This window comes from Drosophila ficusphila, unplaced genomic scaffold, assembly GCF_018152265.1.
Source record: "Drosophila ficusphila isolate 14025-0441.05 unplaced genomic scaffold, ASM1815226v1 contig_855, whole genome shotgun sequence".
In the NCBI taxonomy this organism is placed as follows: domain Eukaryota; kingdom Metazoa; phylum Arthropoda; class Insecta; order Diptera; family Drosophilidae; genus Drosophila; species Drosophila ficusphila.
The window spans coordinates 447,523-470,187 of record NW_025064807.1 but is presented as its reverse complement, the minus strand read 5'-3'; the positions used below and the strand labels follow the sequence as shown (position 1 = coordinate 470,187).

At 42.4% G+C, this 22,665-nt stretch overlaps 6 protein-coding genes across 9 annotated transcripts; 3 read left to right on the top strand and 3 right to left on the bottom strand.

Annotated features, from left to right (window-relative positions):
- The first annotated feature begins 131 nt into the window (after positions 1-131).
- On the top strand, positions 132-1,630 carry LOC108100810 (uricase). Its single transcript, XM_017204877.2, has 2 exons — positions 132-723; positions 963-1,630. The coding sequence occupies exons 1-2, from the start codon at positions 153-155 to the stop codon at positions 1,445-1,447; spliced, it is 1,056 nt and encodes a 351-aa protein (XP_017060366.1). The 5' UTR covers positions 132-152; the 3' UTR covers positions 1,448-1,630.
- Positions 1,631-1,967: 337 nt separating this feature from the next.
- LOC108100815 lies at positions 1,968-3,493 on the top strand. Its single transcript, XM_017204882.2, has 2 exons — positions 1,968-2,350; positions 2,842-3,493. Exons 1-2 carry the CDS (start codon positions 2,134-2,136, stop codon positions 3,426-3,428), a joined length of 804 nt encoding a protein of 267 aa, XP_017060371.1. The 5' UTR covers positions 1,968-2,133; the 3' UTR covers positions 3,429-3,493.
- A 474-nt stretch (positions 3,494-3,967) lies between these two features.
- Positions 3,968-7,855, top strand: LOC108100799 (bromodomain-containing protein 7). 2 transcript variants are annotated; one of them, XM_017204857.2, is made up of 5 exons: positions 3,968-4,155; positions 4,349-4,974; positions 5,046-6,711; positions 6,776-7,054; positions 7,318-7,855. In XM_017204857.2, exons 1-4 carry the CDS (start codon positions 4,098-4,100, stop codon positions 7,012-7,014), a joined length of 2,589 nt encoding a protein of 862 aa, XP_017060346.1. In that variant the 5' UTR covers positions 3,968-4,097; the 3' UTR covers positions 7,015-7,054; positions 7,318-7,855. The 2 variants fall into 2 exon arrangements, with proteins under 2 accessions (XP_017060346.1, XP_017060345.1); XM_017204856.2 differs by lacking the exon at positions 7,318-7,855 and having other exon boundaries at positions 6,776-7,151.
- On the bottom strand, positions 7,258-11,428 carry LOC108100809 (ethanolaminephosphotransferase 1). Of its 2 annotated transcripts, XM_017204876.2 has the most exons (9): positions 10,758-11,428; positions 9,413-9,481; positions 9,172-9,355; positions 8,853-9,109; positions 8,629-8,783; positions 8,390-8,570; positions 8,115-8,324; positions 8,008-8,049; positions 7,258-7,454 (listed from the first exon to the last, which is right to left on the bottom strand). In XM_017204876.2, the coding sequence occupies exons 1-9, from the start codon at positions 10,812-10,814 to the stop codon at positions 7,368-7,370; spliced, it is 1,242 nt and encodes a 413-aa protein (XP_017060365.2). In that variant the 5' UTR covers positions 10,815-11,428; the 3' UTR covers positions 7,258-7,367. The 2 variants fall into 2 exon arrangements, with proteins under 2 accessions (XP_017060365.2, XP_017060364.1); XM_017204875.2 differs by having other exon boundaries at positions 7,258-8,049; positions 10,758-11,427.
- Positions 11,429-12,429: 1,001 nt separating this feature from the next.
- Positions 12,430-17,502, bottom strand: LOC108100798 (alpha-aminoadipic semialdehyde synthase, mitochondrial). Of its 2 annotated transcripts, none has more exons than XM_017204854.2 (8): positions 17,309-17,502; positions 16,725-16,868; positions 15,692-15,868; positions 15,251-15,629; positions 14,610-15,184; positions 13,174-14,329; positions 12,934-13,110; positions 12,430-12,868 (listed from the first exon to the last, which is right to left on the bottom strand). In XM_017204854.2, exons 1-8 carry the CDS (start codon positions 17,366-17,368, stop codon positions 12,750-12,752), a joined length of 2,787 nt encoding a protein of 928 aa, XP_017060343.1. In that variant the 5' UTR covers positions 17,369-17,502; the 3' UTR covers positions 12,430-12,749. The 2 variants fall into 2 exon arrangements, with proteins under 2 accessions (XP_017060343.1, XP_017060344.1); XM_017204855.2 differs by lacking the exon at positions 17,309-17,502 and adding an exon at positions 17,024-17,104.
- A 579-nt stretch (positions 17,503-18,081) lies between these two features.
- LOC108100807 (homocysteine-responsive endoplasmic reticulum-resident ubiquitin-like domain member 2 protein) lies at positions 18,082-22,377 on the bottom strand. Its single transcript, XM_017204872.2, has 4 exons — positions 21,825-22,377; positions 19,851-20,305; positions 19,022-19,363; positions 18,082-18,892 (listed from the first exon to the last, which is right to left on the bottom strand). The coding sequence occupies exons 1-4, from the start codon at positions 22,044-22,046 to the stop codon at positions 18,469-18,471; spliced, it is 1,443 nt and encodes a 480-aa protein (XP_017060361.2). The 5' UTR covers positions 22,047-22,377; the 3' UTR covers positions 18,082-18,468.
- Positions 22,378-22,665: the final 288 nt, after the last annotated feature.

Here is a 22,665-nt window from a genome sequence, read left to right as displayed (position 1 = left end):
ATATGAGCTCTTAACTGGCTTTCTACGAAATTCACTAATGAAATCCCTAAATCCACTGATAAAAGTGGGGCCACCCAGACCTTGTTGCTATAAAAACAACGAATGGAGCTGTGATGGTCATCAGTAGCAGAGTGAGAGTGATTGCAGTCAGAATGTTTGCCACGCCCCTCCGACAGCCCAGTTCAATGAGCCAAGGCCAAAACAAGGCACCTGGCATGGATGGCCACGATAAGCCGTATCAGTACGAGATCACCGATCACGGATACGGCAAGGATGCGGTCAAGATCCTCCATGTGAGTCGCAAGGGACCCGTGCACACCATCCAGGAATTCGAGGTGGGCACCCACCTGAAGCTCTACAGCAAGAAAGACTACTACCAGGGCAACAACTCGGACATTGTGGCCACCGATTCGCAAAAGAACACCGTCTATCTGCTGGCCAAAAAGCATGGAATCGAGAGTCCCGAAAAGTTCGCTCTTCTGCTGGCCAAGCACTTCATGAACAAGTACTCTCATGTGGAGGAGGCCCACGTCCACGTGGAGGCGTATCCTTGGCAGCGGGTGTGCCAGGATGAGACCAAGACCACCATCAATGGCAAGTGCGAGAACGGAGTTCCCGGTAGCTGCGACTTCACTTCAATCGACAACCGATCGCTGCACAACCACGCCTTCATTTTCACGCCCACCGCTCTGCATTACTGCGATGTGGTTATGAGGAGAACAGGTTAGTAATTTTTTTTTTAGAATTAAATTCATTTAGAGATCCCACAGAAATCCTTATTAAATCAAAGTCAAGGTATACAAATTTTATTTGACATTCACAACGTAATAGATCCTACATGCATTAAAATTACTTTTTTTCCACAAGATTCTATTAGCAAAATAAACAAATTGCTAAAATTAACTTTTTTTTATTATAAATAAATAATAGGAAAATTTAATTAATTAATTTTTTCTACATAGATCCCAAACAAACGGTCATCACTGGAATCAAGGGTCTTCGAGTGCTGAAGACTACCCAATCTTCCTTTGTGAACTTTGTGAACGATGAGTTCAGATCTCTGCCAGATCAATACGATCGCATCTTCAGCACCGTGGTCGATTGCTCCTGGGAGTATTCTGATACCCAAAACTTGGACTTTTTGAAGGCCTGGCAGACGGTGAAGAACATTATCATCCGTAACTTTGCCGGTGATCCGCAGGTGGGCGTATCCTCGCCCTCCGTTCAGCACACCTTGTATCTCAGCGAAAGACAGGTCCTGGATGTCCTGCCGCAGGTGTCCGTCATCTCAATGACCATGCCCAATAAGCACTACTTCAATTTCGATACGAAGCCGTTCCAGAAAATTGCTCCAGGTGATAATAACGAGGTTTTCATCCCAGTGGACAAGCCACACGGCACTATTTATGCCCAGTTGGCCCGGAAAAACATCAACAGTCATCTCTAGACGAATCTGTTAAATAGTTAGCTTTATTAAATAACAAATTATTCAATTCTAAATTATACTAGGCGAACAAATTAATTACTGTATCTGGTATTTGTATGATCGATACGAAAAAAAGGGAATTAGCAATAATAGTTTTGGCTTTTAATAAACTTGTAAATATAAAAAAAAAATTTGGTCTGTCGGCACCACAGTTTTCTACGAGTTGCGGGAGTAGTAGTGGGCGTGACACAATAATGAAACAAACTTGCGCCGTGTACGAATTACAAGAATCTAAATTTGTATGCGAACAAATTTTTTTTTAGCTTTTTCAGTTCCCGTGATCTCAACGCTCGTACAGACGGACAGACTGAGATAGATTAATTTGTGATTTAGTTTATGATTTAGATATGGGGGTTTTATGAGGTCACAAGTTCTTCCCTCGAACTTGTACATACTTTTAACAAATACAGTATTCGCTTTTACACGTGTATTATAAGAGTATTGATTGTAATTAGTTTGACTTTTTTGATCAAACTTACCTTAGCATGAATTAGTCGGAACTTGTCAGAATTACTTTTAAAAATTCTAAAATGTGGAAACGTTTTTAAAAGGAAATAGGTTTTTACTTGTTTTCACCATTTTGGCCATCAAAATTAGCTATCGAAATTCGAAATCGCAAGAAAAAAGCTTTCCCGACAAGCGTTACCATGACCAATCGATTGGCTTTGCACCACATCCTGACCACCCAGATGCGGAGGGACTGGGAGCGGGAAGAGAACGAAAAGGTCAGGATGTCGCTGATAAACAGCCGGGAAAAGGTCAAGGCCTCGCTGAGATCGTCCCAAATGCCGCTTCAGTACCAAATGCCCGACACTAGCAGAACCTACGACAATATGGTGCAAAGGATTCACGCGACCATGAAGGGTAAGCCTTCGAGTGGGATACATCATTTGTATAACGAAGAATATTTGAAGAACTTAAAAATTTCTTTGTGGCATTTATTCAAAATTTCTTGAGATTCTTTAATGATTTTATTTATGAGCCTTTTCTTGCAACAAGTCCAGGGGCGGACCCAGGGGGTCCCAAAATCTCCGAATTTTTCAAACTTTCTTACAGCACTCGGTCTTTCAACCATATAAACTAAAAACATTTTTAGTTTTTGGAACAAGTCCCAAAAATGTGGAAATCTTAAAAGATATTATGATTCTTAATTTAATCTTTTTTTTATTAAAATTGCAAAACATTGTAAAGGACACTTTTAAACCAATAAGGTTTTAATTGAAATATTTAATTTAATTTGGTTCATCTTTGTGATAATGTATAAGTAGCTAGTAACTTATTTTATATATACCTATAAAAATCCCAAGAGGTTTGTAAATTTCATTCAAAATGTTAAAATTCAATTTTTTTCTCAGCGGTTCGTAATCCTCGAAGGCCGCGGCGAACGGTGCCGTTGCCCGTTGCGCCGACTCCGGTTGCACCGCCAGTAGAAGCACCACCTCTGCAAAAGAAACTGGTGTCGAAGCATCCGAAGAGGAGCAAATCCGGCCGGATAAAGGGTGGCGGTAACTCTTCGAAACTCCCTGACAAATCCACCGGAACGAAGCCGGGAGCCACGACCTTCGACCAACACAGCCGGATTCGAGAGGTTATGCAGCAGAAGAACGTACTGGAGACCATGCTGCTGCAGCACAAGAAGTTGCAAAGGGATCGGCGGACCATTGCTCTGGACATCCAGCGGATGCGAGCGGATCTGGACAGGATTCGCACCAAGTTGGACACTTCCCTGCAGAGCTTGAACTCCACTCGCACCCTTTTCAGTCCCGGCAAAAAGGCGGCTCCGAAAAAGGCAGTCACCCCGCAAAAGTCCGTGGCCAGCACGGCCTCCTCGAGCCATCGCCGTTCTGGCCTGAAAAAAAAGGTTAGGCTGATGGCCATCCCGAAGAACCGGCAGAGCGTTCTGACCACAAAGGCTCCCATTCTCAAGCGCCGCGTGCGTTAAGGGAAAATAAAAAAATTTATATAATATGACCCTAAATTATTATAATAAAATTGAAAGCAATTCAAGTTGTGAAGAATTTTTAAATTTTGGATTCGAAGGTGATAACCTAAATATTTTTTAAGTATTATTTTCGGCCTTTAATAAATATGTTTTAAATTGTGTTTTACCACTTGTTTAATTGTTTGGTTTGTTTTTTAATTTGTTTTTTTCCAATTTGTTTGTATACTGCAAGACGTCTTTACTTATTTTGCTGAAAATATTTTTTACTTATTAGGTAAAAAACTAGGGTCCTTAACCTTTGTAGCATATTCTAGACACTAGTCACCGTACAAATGTAATATTCAATTAATCGCGACTTTGCTGGATTATATTAAAACTTTTTATACAAATTCTTAAATTTTACACACAAAATAACGTTTATTTAAAGTTCAGGGCTGGCGTTTACGATACCTTATTGATAACTTCATGTGTTGTAAAACACCCAGCTTTTGACACCTTTTTTCCCATGCGCGTTGGTATTTTTCGCTAACTAACCTGCGGTCACACTGCTCGTGGCGTCTGTCTTTCGCCACCGGATTTTTGTTTTTCGTTTTTTACCTACAAACACTACCGGTTTGCCTGATTTCTAGAGTCACTGAGAAGATACTACTCTCGGCACTAGCCCCCAATATGGGCTCATCAAAGAAGCACAAGAAGAACAAGTCGGAACGGCGAGAAAAATATGAAGGTAAGTCCGCAAAGTGTTTCGTCTACGTGAGCCCCTGCTGGCGCATGCCGTCTCACTCTAACGTTTTGCCGCTTGTTGTTGAGCATGTAAACACTGAGAAAAAATATATGCAAGTAACCATAATATAACTATCTATTCTGATTCAAAATATTATGAATTCATCTAATATTTATATTTTCCCTGTTTCATATAGAATACAGTCAGCACCAGGATCCGGCTCAGTTGCAGCGAGGACTGAAGCTGATCCTTAAGGTGGGATCGAATGCCACGCCAGAGTACAGTGCCAATTCGCCGATGGTGGACGGAGGACCGCCCACAGCCGCCGAGGCCATGATGTCGCCCGTTCCCGATGAGCTGCAGGAGCATCAAGGTCATCGCGAACGGCACAAGAAGTCCAAGAAAAAGAAGAAGAAGAAGGATCGGGAGAAGAAGCACAAGCACCACAAGGAGAAGCGCCACAGGAGTAGGGATCGTCATCGGGACGTGGGATCGGCGGACGAGGATATGATGCCAGGAGCCGACGACGCCGCCTGCAGTGGCTTCGCCCCGCCCTCGGTTGCCCCACCGCCCGTCGATCCGGATTCCAGTCAGGATGGCTTTAGCTTCATGGACGATGACCAGTCACAACCGCTACCCGAAAATATCCTTTTCTTTGCTGGCATCACCACAGATAACTCGCCGTCCAATTGCCCGGTGACCAAGCCCATTGCCCCACGAAAGCTGGACGAAATCCTTATGGGTTCGTCGCCCAACTCCTCGTCTCTGCAATCATCTTCGTTGGGATTGGTGGGCAGTAGTCCCACGAAGCCGCTTCCCGACGTGAGTGAATCCTTATTACCTTATTTATTCTATGTTCCAAATGAATTGCAATATTGTTATGCCTTTTCCAGCTTCTGATACCCTCTCCCTCGACGCCGGGCGGTGCCAATTCACTAAATGCCCTTACACCCAAAGCTTTGGAGGCGCCCAAGACCCCCAGCAGTTCCAGTGAATCGGGACGAGAGCCGCGAAGCTGTGTGCTTAAGCTGAAGCAGCAGAAATCGCCGTTGAACAAGCTTCTGGAGCACCTGCTGCGCTTCCTGGAGAAGCGGGATCCCCACCAGTTCTTTGCTTGGCCAGTAACCGATGACATGGCGCCCGGTTATTCGTCGATTATAAACAGACCCATGGACTTCTCCACCATGCGGCAGAAGATCGATGATCACGAGTACGCAGCTTTAACAGAGTTCACTGACGACTTCAAACTGATGTGTGAGAATGCCATCAAGTATAACCATGTGGATACGGTGTACAACAAGGCAGCTAAGCGGCTGCTTCAAGTGGGAATGAAGCATCTGCAGCCGGATAACTTGATGAGGAGCCTGAAGCCACTTTCGGGTTACATGAGAGAGCTAACTGCAAGGGAACTAGGGTTTGAGTTGAGCTCCAACGATATGTCGCGCGAAACCCACGATTCGGCAGACGAAGGAGCCTCAACAGGAGCGGAGGAACCGCCCACTCCTGCCCAACTGGAGGAGGAGGAGCGCAAGCGGGCACTCCGATTGGAGAATGCCCCCAAAACACACTTCGAGCCTTATGTCGATGACCTAACGGGCGAGGAGATCCTAGCCCAAGTCCAGAACGCCGCCCAGCAGGCCAAGCAGAGGGTGAATGCAAAGAAAAATGCCCACAAGATGGGTTTCCTGCGTCAAACTAAGGATGGTAGTACCACGCTGAATCTTCTGACCAAAGACGAGAACGAGGGTCCCGAAAGGGTAGTTACCATTGGCGACCTAGTGGGCAAACTGCAAACAGGGAGCACGCAGCTGCAGGTGCGACAGGTGGACAAACGGAATGCCATGAAGCCAGTTAAAGCCCTGAGCTACGGAGCCTTTGCCAGCTTTGCACCAACTTTTGATTCCCGCTTCTCCACTCTGAGTGCCGAGGAAACTCAATTGGTTCTGCGTACGTATGGAGACGCCTCCAGTGCGGAATATGCAGAGAGCATTCTACAGTTCACAAAGGACTCCAGCTATGGAACCAACATTGCGAATGGCTTGCTAGATATCCTCACCAACGGGGAGCACAGCAAATCACAGGAAGAACTTTACAATATGCAGCTACATTCGTACGAGCAACGCGAGATTGAAAAGTGCTTTGAGCAGGAGGAGGAAACTCCATCCCAGCAGGAAACCACCGAACAAATCGAGCAGGAGTACGAGAAATACAAAAACACGCCCGTGGACTTCAAGCGCTTACAATCTCTCGGGGATCTGGGCATCGATGTGAGCTTCTTGGACAGCATGGAGGCGGAAATGAAGAATTTCGAGCTCAACCGACGAATGCACGAGCACCTTAGTCAAAACCTGACGCTGATTGAGAAGCTGCGAGTGACCCAGCACGATCGTTTGTCACAGCCCTTGCCGAATCACCTGGGTTTAGTTCAACCGGCTGGCCAGGAGGAGGCTCAAACCGCCCAACAGTTGACGCAGCAGATCAGCGATCTGGCCAAGAAACTGCCGCCTTCCGCCATTGCCGATCCTTATGCCTTGCGGAAGGCCATGGGCATGTCCTATGGTAAGTCAATAAATAATAGTTTTTATTATCTTCTTGTTATTTTAACTCTTGTTTATTTTGATAGCTGGCCTTCCACCTCCTCGCCCCATTTCTCCACGCGTCCAGCTGCCCGAGCTGCTGCAACAGCCGGTGGCACTGCCCCAGTTACAACCGGTGGCCATGGAGATCGACGAATCGGACGAGCAGCACGGCGGCGGCGATCTGGAGAACGAACTGCGCGAGTTCCTCGAAAGCGGATCCGGTCTACACTCCGCCAATCCGGCGGATGACAACAGCATTGTGGCGCAGCTGCTGCTCAACTAGGAGATCCGGAAATCTCTGGGACGCGCGCTATGTTTTTAATGTAAGATAATGAAATGTCTCTAAATTATTTTCTTATATCCACTGGCAGTTGCATTCTAAATAAAATCTAAGCTAATTGAAAGAATTTTAAATTTAAATTAGTTATTTTCACTTGTGTTTACTTTATAGGAATGCAAAAGATACCTTTTATTAAAAGCATTTAACGATTTTGACCTAAAAAGATTAAATATTAATTCAATGAACTTTCTTTAAAGCTAACATTTATATTCTTATATTCTTATATTCCTTAACAACTGTACCTAGGTAACGATTTAAAGTTTAAACACAACACAATGCAGAAGAACCGACGAGTGCTAGACTTCTTCAACGTTTTCCGTGGGCTTGGCGTCTTCGACAACTGCCTGCAGCTCCTCTTCAGCGGGGACAGTCGGTTTCGTGATCTACAGAAAATTACAATACGACGGACGATACTGTTAAAAAAGCCTTTGCTTTGTCATAGTTGCACAACTCCATATATCAGTTGTCTTCAGGCACATAATACTTATCGAATCATGCGGTTAGCTCAATCAATCTACATGCTGGTTAAAGCTACCTTCGAAGATCGTTTCTTACATGCGGGCTTATCCTAGAGATAAGTACGTTATAGATCTTATATAGTCTATGATTAGGTTTGGGATTACATAATATCTTCGTATGGACTTTACCACATTAGAAACCGCGTGAGGGCGAGTATCGGTTTAGTGTTTTGATTTGAGTATGGACCACTTAGAACCTAGAATTTAGGCGAGGGCTAAATGTTTTGGAACCCATTTATATATATATAATATACTATATATCACAAGATGGTTGATTTTGGTTGTCCCCGTTTGTTTGATGTGATTTTGGTTAGTGGGCGATTTAGTTTCAATGGCTTTTCAACGTTTTGGTTTTGTTATTATTCTGGAGAAGCTGTTGAGTTAAATCTGCATCCGATTGGCTGCTAGATTTTCTTACTTTGAAGCAGCGAATGTGGAAGTGGTCGCACATCTCGGACACCTAAAAATATTTACATTTTGGGGATATTATTTTGTTTGTGTGATAAGATTAATAGGTTTACTTACCACACCAAAGCCGTAGTGCCAGTGGGCCAATGTTGAGAAAATTGTAAGACCATACAGTATCCATCGTTCCCCATCTGCCGTGAGATCCGTTTCGAAAACCAGCTGATAATACGGAAAACAGCAGACAGCCACTGTGGCGGCCAGTGGCCACATGAGCACATTGAAGGCATCGCAACGCATGTCCGACATTTGTGCGACAATCAAACGGCACTAAAAAAGGAGTTTAGGAAATCAATTATATCTATACCACCTAACCAAGTCTTATTAAAACTCACAGCTATATTTGAGAATATTGTGCCGTAGAGTATCCACAAAGTACGTGGCTCTGAATTAATTATATTGTTTCGAGAGAAGAACGACCAGATTATTGTGATCACAAAGAGCCAGAGAAATGCGAAGAAGGGACGCAGCATTTCAAACATGGGTCGCATTTTCCCCGTCTTGTTTTTGTAGGATCTAAAAATTAATAAAATCAATTGAAATTGGAACTCAGTAGTATGTATAAAAAGCTCACAGATAGATATTTCTGGCTATAATAGGATGACTGCTGACCATTCCGGAACCAATTAGAACCACCTCGAACATATTGGCCACTGTGAAACCATGATAACTAAAGCGATAGATCTCGGGCCCAAAAACAGTTGCCACAAAAAGCATGCCACTAACTCCCTATTAAAGAAGGAAAAAATTATTTAATACAAATAATTATTTTATTAAAAAAGTTATTTTTTTACTTACCCACATGGTAAAGTCGTATCCCCAGGGCAAAAACATAACCCCAGTATTGTACTTCTCCACATGCGTCAAATAGAAGTTGAGAAACACGTTCCAGATCACGAAGAACATGCGAATTGGCGGTAAATCATCAGTTCCAAAGAGGGAAAATAGATAAATGGGAATCAGGGCAGCTGAATAGGAGTCCAATCCATGATCGAATAGCTCCCCCAAAGGTCCACTCGTTCCAGTTCTTCGCGCCTGCTTGCCATCCATGCCGTCTTGAAAGGATCAAATCATAAATTATTTGTTTTTATTATAAGTTATTTCTTGGTATACTTACCCAAATTGTAGTAGATGAGTATATTTATGGCGGCCACTGTCCACACCCAAGCGGGCACTGAGTTGGTGTGTGAGTTGGCCGCTTTGAAATCCCAGTCGTAGTAAGCTATCAGGATAAAGTTGACGACAGTCATCAGGAATCCCACAAAGGTCAGAACGTTGGGCGCCAGCCATTTGGGAACAAACTGGGATATGTTAGGTGACATAAGACGTATATACTCCATAAGGTATGTATAACCTACCTTTACGCAGTAGTTCCAGAATGGGTGCATCACATACACACTGAGGAAACTCGTGTCTATACTGCTGTACTACGGAATAAATAATAAGATATTGATTAAAAACTTTTCTTCGAATTACTTTTCTTGTAATTTATGAAAATGATCTAATCCTTTAATCGATTTATAATCCAAAGCTGATTAATATACACACATAGAGCTTATAGATTAAATATATATAATGGGGCTTTGTTTATATTTTAAATTAAATTACACTTACAACCAACCGACCATTTACAAAACAAACTATGTATTTAGTTCTATATATAATTTAACAAAGCAAACAAAAATTAAAACCTTTTAAAAATAAATCCCTATTTCTGTTCCCTTTTAATTTTTGTTAACTGAAAACTATAGTTCATACAAGTAATTAACCTTCTTCTTTTCCCCGTCCCTGGAGACTTATAATCACAGTGTCTCTGAATGTTGTAATCTTTACAAGTACAAATTCCACTTTTGATAGTCACCAACCCATTCCGCTCCACCAAATCCCAGTACTATCTCTCTATAAGTTTTCAGAGCTTTAGCACATGGTTCGGTGACAGTTCAATGCCTCCTTGTGAGGAACGTTTGCGAAACATTTGTTTAGTAGGCTTATCACTTAATTGGTGACCTACACAAGTAAAACAAAAATTCAATTTTATTCGACGCATGATAAATGTTGAATAATCGGGGCGTCGAACCAACCGGAACTAGATTAATTTGTTATCCGATAAGGAGTAATCTTTTACCCACTGGGAATATGCAAATGCTGGTCATAGATTTGTATTCCAGTTTGTTATTTTATATTTGTTTCTATACATTTTTGGTGTGTTATCTTAGATTTCGTTTAATCAAATTTAACATTGAAAATCCGATGGGTGTTTTTAGTTTTTTCCTTGGCTTGGAAATAAGTTCAATGTTATTAATGTATATGTTAATATAAAGGCAATTTAGCTATGAGTATTATAACCCACTTTTAAAAAAATAATTTAAAATTTTTAAAAGAAGTGAAACTAACAAAATTTGTAAGTCCTTAAAAAGTTGTATATTTGCTTTTCTTGAACAGATGACCTGTTGAGGATCCATTAGGAATCGGGGGCACTAGATTTCTTATGGCTTCAATTGAAGTTTCTTTGGTGCAGTCGGAAATGGAGAGAAAATGGGTTAAATCGATAGTGGAGATTGTTTCCTGCCTCGTGCATTGTTTATACTATAATGACAATTGACTAAAGTAGGTGGGGGGATTTTCGAAAGGGTACATTGATTTTTACCGCCCACCGAGGGACTTTGGGTATAAATCCGACCCCCGGTTTTTGGAAGAACTCACCTTGTAGCGCTCGAAGCCCCGCAAATGAGCGTCCGACAAATAGCGCATGCAACCCATCTTGTAATTGGTGTATTGTACTATTTTTCTAATATGTTTTTGCTGTTCCACTAGTTAGTTAGTTGGTGAAAGGTGATAACGAGGGGAAGCAAGCGAGAGGGGAAGTGGTGGGGAGTTTGCACTTGGATCGGAAGTCAGATTAGCGCGTATCGTCTTGACCTTTGAATGGGTCAGATGGCTACTCCGGCATATTGTATAACATCTGCGGATCCACACAGAGATATATGATTTTCGGATTGTCGTTCACACGCGGCCTCCTCGAAAAACGGAATGCGGGTAAATTAAATAATCGTTTTGTCCGCTCTCTCTCGCACGCAACACGCAAACAACAGTTACTCTGGCACTCGTATAACTGGCGAATCCAAGAAGAAGAAGAAGAAGAACCGGACGGAGACGAGCACGCAGACGTACAGTACAATCTAAGGAGCGAGAATCTATATTCCGGACGGGCCGGCGTCTGAATGCCAACTGCGGACTTATCAGGCCTGAAGACCCGGAGCGCTTAATTCGCGACGTCGACTGCGACTTGGGTTCCACACAAAAACCGAATCCCAGTGCGCACAGCACTAGTGATGACTATTCGGGGGTGCATATGTCTGACTGATCCGGGTTTTCCGGACTCCACTCTGCCGAGATTCGAAATGAAAAAAAAAACCTATCTTGAATCTTAATTGATTTTCCCAGGGAGACTCAAAGAAATTACATAAAAATGTTTTATTGGGCCAAGGGTTTGTGTTACTTTTTAATTAAACTTAGTTACTCAGTTTGGGGTTCGTCTATCAAAGTAAATACATTTTATTTTATTAAATATTTTTATTTAAAATCAAATGTGTTTTCAGCAACGTCACAATTTACATGACTGATAGATTGAGGTGGGAATTTTAATCTAGGTATGCATATTGAAGCGGTTCTTCGCAGTGAATTCAAAAATAAAATAGGACTAAAAAAAATATTATATTATTATTATAACATCAGTTTTTTTTTTATCAAAACACCTTTAGAATATTTTTAGTTTCACATATTATTTTACCAAATCATCCCGAGCTTTGGTGGCATCACTTGCGCACACAATCTTATCTGGCAGAGATTGTAAGTGTGTTTTGCATTGAATGAATGAGAATTGAAAATTGTAAAACGCGAATAGATTGCTCCCACTCGATGAGCAACAAAATTGCTGCCCGGCGGAGAGGTTATCAGGCTCAGGCTCCACATTTTCCACGGGCAGAGCGACAATAATTTCAGGGAAATTTGTGGCCTGTTGTTTATTACAATTATAAACGTTAATGACCGCCCGTAAAACGGATCCATTCGGATCAGCATGCGCGTGTTTTATAGGCACTAAATTTAGATCGAAGCCGTGCTTATAATTTTAGTTCAAGTTCGGGAGATAACCCTTCGCGGATCGGGTTGCCAGGCACCATGGGGCCAATCGAACGGAAATCGAATCTTGAAGATTAAAAGGCACGCAAAATTGGAATTCCGTTTGAAATATTTTAGTTGTTTATATTGAAGGCTCTAAATCAGAGAGATTTGATGAAGATTTGTGAAAAGATTGCAGTATTCAATACCCATTTACAAAAGCTTAAAAAGAAACAAACATTATAAAACTTTGATGTTTAGTTCCATAAATATTTATTCTTTTAATCAAAAGTTCCGCAATCGTTCACAGTCAGTTTATAATTAATTCACATAGAGGAAACATATTTCACAAAGTCGACAACAACCTTAACTTGTTTACGCACTTCAAGTAGCTCCAGTCATAAAACTTATTTCAGTACTAAGATAACATAATTACGGTCTTATCGAACAACGAAAAACCTGAGCGATAAATAAGACAAGAAAATTGACACGACGCGGTGGGCTGTTCGAAAAAAAATTAAAAAATCAATCAATAAGACTTATGGCTAGGATGCGATCGGGATCAGTTCAGACTACTTAGTTCAACCATCTGGAGGTCTCCGTGGCAGTCAGACCCTCGGAGCGCAGACGTTGCAGCATTGGTCGATAGATGTCGGGTGTGAAGGGCAGCAGGACTCCGCGTTCCTGGATTTCACCTGGTAGAGGAAAATTATGAAAGAATTAATGGTTTCAGAGTGCTTTGAAGCAAAAGAGGACTTACCATCCAGGATCATTTTGGCAGCAATTGCCGCTGGCTTGCCCACTGTCATTGCCATGGCGGAATGACCCTGTGGCTGTCCATAAACCACAAAGTTGATGCCACGCTCCTCACGACGACCATCGGGCCAACGGATGCCCACCTCATGGCGCAGAACCACCAAATCACGCTCATCCCGCTCTGTAAAGAGAAAGTATAATTTAAAATAAGATAAACATATTCAAAATAAATAGGGAAACCCACCGAAAGCCAATCTCTTGGAGAGATAGTGACTCAGCGTGTCCAGCGGAGTGTTCAGTTTGACCACGGGAGTGTCGTCCAGCAGACCTAGGCTCTCGATGCCCTCCACATCGCCAATGCGCTCGTTCAGCTTCTGCTTGAGGTTCTCGTAGAAGATGCTCGAATCGGACATGCCCAGCAGATGGATGACCAGCTGGCGCCACGTGACATCCGGTCCACTGGGATGCAGCAGAGCATGTGGCTCTGCATCGATCAAGCCCAGCAGTTGCATGGGCTTAATGGACTCGGAGAAGCCCTTGTAGCGGATGGTTCCACGCAGCAGGGTGTGGACATCCCGGCCCAAACCGTAGAGAGAACCGTACTTGGTGGAATCCCTGTTGGGGAAACCCTCCAGCGCGAAACCGGGCAGGAAGTCCAGGCTGCGGGGACATGACATCAGCTCACCGCCACCGGAAATCTCCACGATTTGTCCCTGACTCAGATACTTGGCCGCGGAGAGGGTGTTCAGGAGCACGCCTCTCGGTGACCAGGAGAACTTGTACCTCAAGGAGTTGTTGGAGTGCTCCGGTGCCGGCAGGCCACCGCAGTAGCTCACGAAGGACTCGACAACGCCTCCCTTGTCCTGCACCTCGTGGATGCACTCCAGGGCCAAAAGGTGATCGATTCCCGGGTCCAAGCCCACCTCGTTCATGATGGTCACTCCCTTGGTCTTGGCCTCCTCGTGCAAGGCGGAGATCTCGTCGTTGAGGTAACTGGCCGTGACCATGTGGGTTCCCTCTGCCACGCAGTAGCGTGCCACCATTCCATGCAGGCTGTAGGGCAGCAGGGAGACCACCACATCCGCCTTGCCGCACAGCTCCTGCATGTGATCGGTGCTCTCGTTCACATCCAAATAGACGCTATCCACACCGGCGTACTGTTGGGCCAGGCGATCAGCTTCCTCTTTGACCTGGGAGCAAACCGTGATGCTAACGTCCTTCTCGCGATGCAGCCACTCCACCAGAGGAGCGGAGACCATTCCAGCTCCCAAGACGAGGACCTTCTTGTTCGACTCGGATCGTCCTTCCATCTTGTGACGCGATCGGTGGTTCTGCGACTCTCGGAGCTCCTGAATGTACTGGAAGCCCTCGGTCAGCTGACCGTTGCTGGCGATAATGGCCTGAAAACAAGCGGAGAGTTAGCTAATTGATAACAGATGCTGATAACAGGGCCCTATGCACTTAGAAAGAAAGTTTCTTTAAAAAAAGAAACAATACTGCTATTTAAAAAATAAAACAGTAAAAGCAAAATAACATATCCTTCATAATTATTCAACAAATGATTACATTTGAAGGATATATTATTATTGATCAAAACTTGACAAGCTTAATATAAAACAAGACATCGAAAGTTATATCATAATTTATAAACCAATGAAAGCCCTATTTAGCAGTACTTACCGATTGAATGGGATACGAGAACTGCTCCTCCTCCAGCGGCTTCTTGGCATCGCTCTTGATGATGTCATGGACGTGCGGTGTCAACAGCTCTCCAAACAGATCCGTAGACTCCCTGGGCAACTGCGTGGGCATATTGTCGATCGAGCAGACCAGCACTCCTGGTCCCTTGAAGCTCTTGGTGTCCTTGTTCCTATCCGCATCGTACAAACAGAACGGAGTGTCGATCGTGGTGCACTCGTTCATGAACTCAATGGAGCCGCCGGGATCTGCGGAAATGTCGCAAATGGCCAGCATGCGATGCGGCAACGCGGGACTTCCCTTGCTCGTTGGCAACCAGGGAGTATTTGCAGGACGTAGCAGGTTCTTGGCATCCGGAATGCTGATCAACTTGGGACTCCCAACTGCCCAGTAGATGCCATTCACGATGACTGAGGCATAAGGAGCAATCTTCGTGCTGAAAGTGGAGATGTAGCGTTCGGGGAACTCATCGTACTCCTTGGCATCGAAGCCACCGCCTTCGCGTCGCTCCAGATGATCCGAGCGACTCACCTCGCAACCATAGAGCTTGTTTTGATCTAAAAGAAGTTAATTATAGTTAGATAGAATCAGAAAAGTACTAAATTTCAGTAAAGATCACTTACTTCCATGTTCAGCCACCTTTCGCAGCATTTCTGGCGGGACATACTCTATGGGCAGCTCGGAAAACACCTCCTGCGCTCCTTGGGAAACGTTTCCAGAGCCAGTGAACACAAAGGTAAGTGGTCCAATCGACTTGGGCATCATGCCAAGCGAGATTTCGTAACCACAATCCCGGATCGCCTGACGAGCCATCGAGGAATTACGATAATTGTGGGCGGGTCCAATGTGCATGAAGGGTGTGTGATGTCCCAATGCCAAAAGACGCAATCCAATTCCATGCAGGATGTTCACCATACCAGCTACTCCAGCATATTTTCCAAAAGCCACCTGACGAGCTCCGCGTTCATCTATAATTCGTTCGTAGTCGATTAGGCGGATTTTCTAGTTAAATAAAAGAAAAGTTAATGCCCACATTTATTTTTAGTTAAGAAAGTATTTCCAACCTTTTCCAAAATTGCATCCAGAAGGGGCATATTCGATTCTTGCGCCTTTATGGTGTGCGAGAAAAAGCAGTAAGTCTTGCCGGGAATTAGAGCATCAATGGGGACTTGTTTTACTCCAAAAATCACAGATGCATCACTTATGTCCTCCTGAATGTGAGCACCAGCTTGCATGTAAGCCTGTTTTGGGGAAAAATATAACAAAACAATGTGGTAAAGATAAAAGTTGGATGTCCAGAATAGTGATTGTGGCTTAAAGTATTTTATTTTCTTTGCTCTTGTCGTTAGGAAGAAAAAAAGATTTTCCTACTTTCCAAGTTATTTAAGTTCAAAGATTTTTTGTTATTCAAATCTAAATATGTATTTAAGAAAAATGGGTTTTCCTTCTTTTCAAGTTATTTCAAGTTTAAACAGTTTTATTTATTCTAATCTGAATATTTTTTTTCACGGCTAATTTTTAAAAACAGTAATAAAAATAGTGTTTAATTATCAAAGAAACTTCAGCAATTAAAATCACTTTTTAATCGAGTAAAGTAATCTTGTTAAGAAATTCCAGTTTGTAAATTGTTATTGCCAAGCTAATTGTAGTGTTATTGTTTTCCTATTTAAGTTATGATTCTCTGAACCCATTTAATCTTTTCCCTCACGTGCGCCTTTCAAAAACAGTACAATCTTTATAAATCAATAGAATATACTTTTTAAATTCCTTGAAATCATTGCTCCGAACGATAAGCTACGCTTCCTTTGCTTTTTCTCTCCTCCTCGTTTGTTTTGTACTCGATTTCAAGGCCAGGCAATTGCCAAAATTAGAGCTCCATGCAGAGGAGCTTATCATCCGAGTTTTTTTTTATTTATGATGCAGCACTTGGGGGGCGTGTATACTGTATAATACACATACACCTAGTTGCTGGCCTGACTACCGATATGATTTCCAGTGGCGATTAGCCGCAGACTCAATAAATCCGTTGCCAACTGGCCATGGAAAATTACGACTTATGAATGGCGGACGGAAGTTTAAATTTACATCAATGCCTACCTGCATGGGATATGCACGGCGATTGGAGGGCTGCACAATGACCTTGACATTCTGCTTGACCAACTTCTGGACGTGGGTGGGTCCAAAAGGAGCTCTTCGCTCCCACACAGACTGATCCTCTCGCCGAATGGCAATCACACGACTCTGTCGAAGGAAAAAAATGAAATTTACAATAAGAGTCAGTGAAATAGGAAAAAAATTGTACTAATATTAATATTTAACATAAATGATTTTGATCTTTTGAAAAAATGGTCTTATATCCAATACATTTATTTGGGATTAAAAATACCCTTTCCTACCCATCCACATTGTAAATTTTTCTTGTACATTTTAGTACAATTTATAAAATGCACAAAATATAATATGGATCATTATTATAAATGACGAAAATTTTTGTTTCTTATCTTGACAACAAATAAAAAGTACATTGGATGTTTAAAACAATTAAAAACCAAAGCTTAATTACTTTTAAGGCTGCACAAATCTTAATTGTTTTTACAACTTTATGAATGGAATCTTTAGTGATACTTCTCTGACTTCCAACGAATCACTGGAGATGCAATTGGGGAGGTGAATCAACTCACATGGCGTTGTCTGGTGAACGGATGCGCGATTGTTGCGCGCTGTTGAATCGCCCGCCACATTTTTCGGCAGCTTTGTGGGATCAGTTCGAGCAGATCAAGTGCAAACTTAATTGTGTTCTTGGTGTTGAGTCTTCTCTACTTGGATGATCCGATCCGTTTGCTCTGAGCTCTGGCACTCTTCTGAAGCCATCGGAGGAGGCGGCCAGCGAAACAGCTCCTAATCAGCAGTTGGACCCCATCGTAAATCCAGCGATAAGCCTCGCTCTCCATGCATCTCATCGCAGCTGAAAAGAAACCAATTTTGTGCGTTAGCGGAGCAAAAAGAGCAAGCTGTTCGAGATTGTCACTTACCCGTGGGGGAAGCCGGATCTCAGTTCAATTTTGGGCTGAAAATTTTCCACTCCGATAAGAGAGCTGTTTCGAAAGTTAAGAGAACCTCCCTAGGAAAATTCCCTAAGCGGTGTTTACACAATGCAATTCATACACTTCTTTTCGGAAAATACCAGCAATTTTTAAAATTTTGAATAATAATTATTGGTTTCTTGTAGTATAATGACTTAATTCGCTTAAAAATATTTTAACTTCCAAATTATAAAAGAAAACTTGCAATATAACTTCAAATCATATTTTAAATTTTATACAATTTTATTTTTTATAAAATAATAATTAACAGTCTAGCAGTATAACAATTTTTGAATTAAAATAATGAAGCATATCAATTTTATTTTTCTATCATGAATTGCACTTTGTAAACACCACTTCACAATTAAGTGTTTTGGTGTTAAAGCATATGTTTTATTTTAAATTGCATCTCGGTTTCATAGGTTCTCGTCTCTGGCACAGATTTCAGTGCAGATTATAATCATTCTACTATTCACATCAAAAACAGTTTACTTTCTTATTTATCTAAAATTCTACCAACTACTGGAGCTGTGGCCACGGAATCGCAGCACGTCCTCACACACAGAAAATAAATATACATTATTATTACAGCTAGTAAACCAAATTGTGTGTTTTTGCTACATTCTCAGGTATGCAAAACCGAAAGGAAAACGGAATAACATTTTGATTACGGGTGTTTAGAAAGAGGAAAGCCGTTAAGCTGTAAAGCTGGTTAGCGGATGGCCCACTGGGATCCACAGATGCCACAGATCGATCCTCTACAGCGCCGGCGCCTCGGGCAGCAGCGATGTGAAGAAGGTGATGACAAAGGTGCGCACAACGGAAATCACAGAGTTATTGGCATTTGGTGGTTCCACGGCAACGGCTTCAGCGGAAACATCAGCTTGATCCGGATTGACTGCGGATGCTGGAGCAGCAGGAACGGCAGCCGGAGGAGGAGCAGCAGCAGGGCCATCGATGGCATCCTGTCCACCAGCAGCAGCAGCAGCAGGTCCAGCTGCTGGCACTGCACCAGGTTCGTTAGCCGCCTGGGGATCGTTGTTCTCCCGCTCCACCGCCGCGTCCATCATCCGCTGAATCTGCTGCACTGCAGCAAAAGCGGCGGCGTCACCAGCGTTGTTGTTGCGGTTGATGTTGTTATTGTTGCGTTCACGACGACGTCTCAGGACACCAATGTGATACCTAAAACAAATATAAATGAAATAATTAATTATAAATAATTGATTACTTATTGTAAGAGTTAAAATAATTAAGAGGAATTAGTTACAATAATTTTTATATTGTGTCATATTAAGTGTATGTAATACTTACAGATAAATTGCTCCGGCGATGAGCACCACCAGCAAACACCGCATCGGCGAGGAGTTAAAGTACAGGACAGTCACGAAAATTGCCAATCGCGTAAAGCTAAAGAAGCTATCCAGCCAGTCGCGCATTTCAGGCTCCTCCTGGATGTTGGGGAAATTTGGTCTGTTAACCGGTGCTCCATTTATCTGGGGGGCAGGTGCCTGGGCCTGCGCCGCTGGGTCTGCCGCTGCTCCAACCACTGGTTGCGCCTCCGGAAAGTTTCGTGCAGCAATCAGCGGGATTTGGGGCAGCAGGGGTTGCGACAGTGGCGGCAAAGCAGATTCGTTTGATCCAGGCAACGTAGATCTGCATAAAATAAAGAATAATTCTAGATAAATACAGAATACAACAAATAAATCCCCAACTAGAGTGCGCACATAAAACTGTATACAATTTAGAAGTGCCTAAAAATAAACTCGTGTTGTTTAGCTGTAATCGCAAATCCCAAAAAAAATTAAATGGGAGCACGTCTGATAACCAAAAATACATTTAGATGTACCAAAACATTTTGTTTTGCAAAATTCTGTCGGCTAATAATGTTTGAAAAAGGAAATTAAAGAATTAGGTTGCAATCTGTATAAAATATCATGATATTTTTACTATTTGAAACGATCTAATATAGTTATTGTAAGTCTTGCAAACTATATTAAAATAAACGAAACGAATTCATAATACCAAGGGGCATATAAATGGAATAATAGTTTTTAATTTATTTAGCTAATGAAGTGTATACAGCATAGAGCTCTGAAGTGACTAAGTTTTTAACTTTCAGTTGATTGCAATATCAACTTACCTAAGAGCCAACTGCTGCATGTACTGGGCGTAGACTTGCTGCATCCAGGCGTTGTAGATTAGGGCCTGCTGTTGGAAAAGCGCATGGGGATTGGCACTGACAGTGGCACTATTGGCTGCCGCCGATGCCGTCTGGTTCTGCTGCCAGAACTGCGCCCAGGGATTGCCTAAGCCAATGTCACCTGCCACGGAAGACGCAGTGGTTGCCTGCTGCGTGGACCGACGTTGTCGCAGCTCATTTGCATTCCCGCTGGCCTCCTGGAGCGCTGGCCCAGCATCCTTGGGCGGCACAGGGATTGTCTTGGCTGGCGTCGGTATTATCTGCTTGCTGGCACACACCAAATGAAAGATGTGGTGCTGCTGGTAGACATCCTTGTAGCTGCGTATCACCTCCGATATTTTTTGGCTGTCATCCAATAGCTTACCCGAGTAGATAAGCTTCTGATCTTGGATTTTCTGTGAAAATAAGGAATTCGATTAGTGCTATAGAAAAAGTGTTTCATTTTATTATAAACTAGAGGGCCTGTGTCCGCTTCGCTGGCCAACACAATTTAACAACATAAAAGTCAATGTTGCAACATTTTTCAAATATATGGGGAAGTATAGAAAGATGGTTATTTAACACTTTTCCAGTTTGACTTCTCCACTTGCGCAGCACAATCCAGCCGTTTCTCTTTTAAACTTTAACGCACTGCAATATCGGTATATAGTCCAATATCTAAATTTTCATTATCACTGTAGTCCGCAGTGGGGTCATATTGGAATGCCAAGCGATTGAATGATGCCAATGATCTCCATGCGCTCATTTGTCTTTCTTCGCTTAAGTTTTGTGAATATACTTGTTGCTGGCTTGGATGTCTGTGGCCAATGTTTGCACGTCGTCCTCTAAGCATTTCGGACTATGGACAGAGTGGTGAATTTATCCTCAAATGCACGATCCACATAATTTTCACAGTTCAACTTAAATTGAATAAAAATTCTTTCTTTTTTTTAACAATTTCACAGTGAACACAAAAATTGAGTTAAAATGCTAAGGGAGCGTGTTTGTCAGTGTGATGAGGTAGCAACTCACTTTATATGCGACAATATTGCAATTTTCTTACGGATCCCTAATTTTTTCAAAATAAATTATAGCCTATTTAACTCCACGATAATATAGCTTTCTATCGGTGAAAGAATTTTTAAATCGGACCAGTAGTTCAGGAGCCTATTCCCTGCAAACAAACAAACAAACAAACAAACAAACAAACAAATTTTACCTCTTTATAATATTAGTATAGATTAAATTATTTAGCTAATAAACCAACAACTTACAAGGATAGCGTTCAAACCTTTTCAAAGTACTTAAAGTAATCAATTTATTTACGCCGATATTAGTGCACCGATTGTTTGTTTATAGATGCAGATGTTTATATGTTGATGAATTTCAGAAAGTAATGTGAATAACTACACAAATTTAGAAACCTTCTTATTGTTATTGGAACTTGAATTGCACTTGGTTATGCACTGAAGTAATTAACCTCGGGTTTTCGTAATGAACTGCATTAATTGTACTATAAATATACCTGCAGCAATGACTCAGAAGTCATGTAAATATAAGTAAGAGTTATAAATATGTGAGATGCAAACAAAAAGGCACATGACCGGAATGTTATTTTGATCAAATTTAGTATGAAGTATGAAGTGTGAAGTATGTTAACTAAAAACCTTATCAACCTCAAACCGTAACAATTATAATCCCAGTTCATTTTCCAAGCCATCGATTTGGCTAGACCAAGTGCATGACGCAAGTGCATGACAACGGCTATAATTTAAAGAGGCAATCTACTGACGTGTACTTGCGGCTGAGACGCAAATAGCACCGGGTATTTATGTATGCCAAACGGAGATGATAAACAATAACAAACTATGCGATAAGATAGGAGGCCTGGGAAATTTGGGAACATTTTTGAAGGACAGAAACTCGAGAACCCACCGGTTTGCCAGGATAGACCATTGACAGCTGTTTCTTAAGCCGCTGGACCGTCCAGCAGAGATCCGAGTCCACGTTGAGATCCTCGTACTGCTGGTTGGACGACTTTATGAGTAGGCGGACACTGGATCCGCCGGGGGAAGCGATTTCCGGGATTTTCTGACGGGCGGCGTCGCATCCAGCAGCCGTGGCGGCTGCGGGAGAAGCGGCGGCAGTATCCTCCATCTCGTTGACCCGCGAATCGATGAACTTTCTATGTCGCTAATTAATGACCCTCGCTAAGATGATCGCTGATGGGTTTTCACAGCTCTAGCAGTCACACTTTTTTTTGCAGCCACTGTGTCTCACTGCCACCACTTCCTATTTAGATTTTCTTTGTAGTTTTAATACCGAACTTGACATTAGATTTGGTTCTATTAGCTCTGTTGTTGTTTGGTTTGCCAGCTGTTTTCTGGTGTTTTGCCTGCCACCAGAGAATTATTGATTATGAAACGCAGTAAACGTTCCGCAGTTGTTCAAAAACTCGTCTCCATTTGATTCTGACCTGTGACCAGAGATGTACCCTAATCACAGGGCTACCATCGGTAGCAGTTATTTTTAAATCACGGGTTTCGATAAGGTGCTCAATTTGATCTTTTCAAGAGAAAGAAACCATTTCACATGAGAAATATTGTTTCAAAGAATACTAAAAGCCACTAAGAACAAATTTTAAAAGTCAGATAAACACAAAAAAACTTTTTTTTCTTAAATCAAACTCCCGATGAATGATGCGAAACAGTGACTTTTGCTCATTTCTAGCAGCAACACTTGTTAATGTCATACTTTCAGCAACAGGGTTGCCTTG

Excerpts from the sequence above, each read along its gene's own strand:
- LOC108100810 (XM_017204877.2), top strand. The coding sequence starts at position 153 with ATGTTTGCCACGCCCCTCCGACAGCCCAGTTCAATGAGCCAAGGCCAA. Across the intron at positions 724-962 it reads TGTGGTTATGAGGAGAACAG|ATCCCAAACAAACGGTCATC; the intron begins GTTAGTAATTTT and ends TTTTCTACATAG.
- LOC108100815 (XM_017204882.2), top strand. The coding sequence starts at position 2,134 with ATGACCAATCGATTGGCTTTGCACCACATCCTGACCACCCAGATGCGG. Across the intron at positions 2,351-2,841 it reads GATTCACGCGACCATGAAGG|CGGTTCGTAATCCTCGAAGG; the intron begins GTAAGCCTTCGA and ends TTTTTTTCTCAG.
- LOC108100799 (XM_017204857.2), top strand. The coding sequence starts at position 4,098 with ATGGGCTCATCAAAGAAGCACAAGAAGAACAAGTCGGAACGGCGAGAA. Across the intron at positions 4,156-4,348 it reads ACGGCGAGAAAAATATGAAG|AATACAGTCAGCACCAGGAT; the intron begins GTAAGTCCGCAA and ends TGTTTCATATAG. Across the intron at positions 6,712-6,775 it reads GGCCATGGGCATGTCCTATG|CTGGCCTTCCACCTCCTCGC; the intron begins GTAAGTCAATAA and ends TTATTTTGATAG.
- LOC108100809 (XM_017204875.2), bottom strand. The coding sequence starts at position 10,814 with ATGGGTTGCATGCGCTATTTGTCGGACGCTCATTTGCGGGGCTTCGAG. Across the intron at positions 9,110-9,171 it reads ACTCATCTACTACAATTTGG|ACGGCATGGATGGCAAGCAG; the intron begins GTAAGTATACCA and ends GATCCTTTCAAG. Across the intron at positions 8,325-8,389 it reads CAATATTCTCAAATATAGCT|TGCCGTTTGATTGTCGCACA; the intron begins GTGAGTTTTAAT and ends CTCCTTTTTTAG.
- LOC108100798 (XM_017204854.2), bottom strand. The coding sequence starts at position 17,368 with ATGTGGCGGGCGATTCAACAGCGCGCAACAATCGCGCATCCGTTCACC. Across the intron at positions 15,869-16,724 it reads GCCGTGCATATCCCATGCAG|GCTTACATGCAAGCTGGTGC; the intron begins GTAGGCATTGAT and ends TCCCCAAAACAG. Across the intron at positions 12,869-12,933 it reads TGCCAAAATGATCCTGGATG|GTGAAATCCAGGAACGCGGA; the intron begins GTAAGTCCTCTT and ends TTCCTCTACCAG.
- LOC108100807 (XM_017204872.2), bottom strand. The coding sequence starts at position 22,046 with ATGGAGGATACTGCCGCCGCTTCTCCCGCAGCCGCCACGGCTGCTGGA. Across the intron at positions 19,364-19,850 it reads ATGCAGCAGTTGGCTCTTAG|ATCTACGTTGCCTGGATCAA; the intron begins GTAAGTTGATAT and ends TATTTTATGCAG. Across the intron at positions 18,893-19,021 it reads ATCGCCGGAGCAATTTATCT|GTATCACATTGGTGTCCTGA; the intron begins GTAAGTATTACA and ends TATTTGTTTTAG.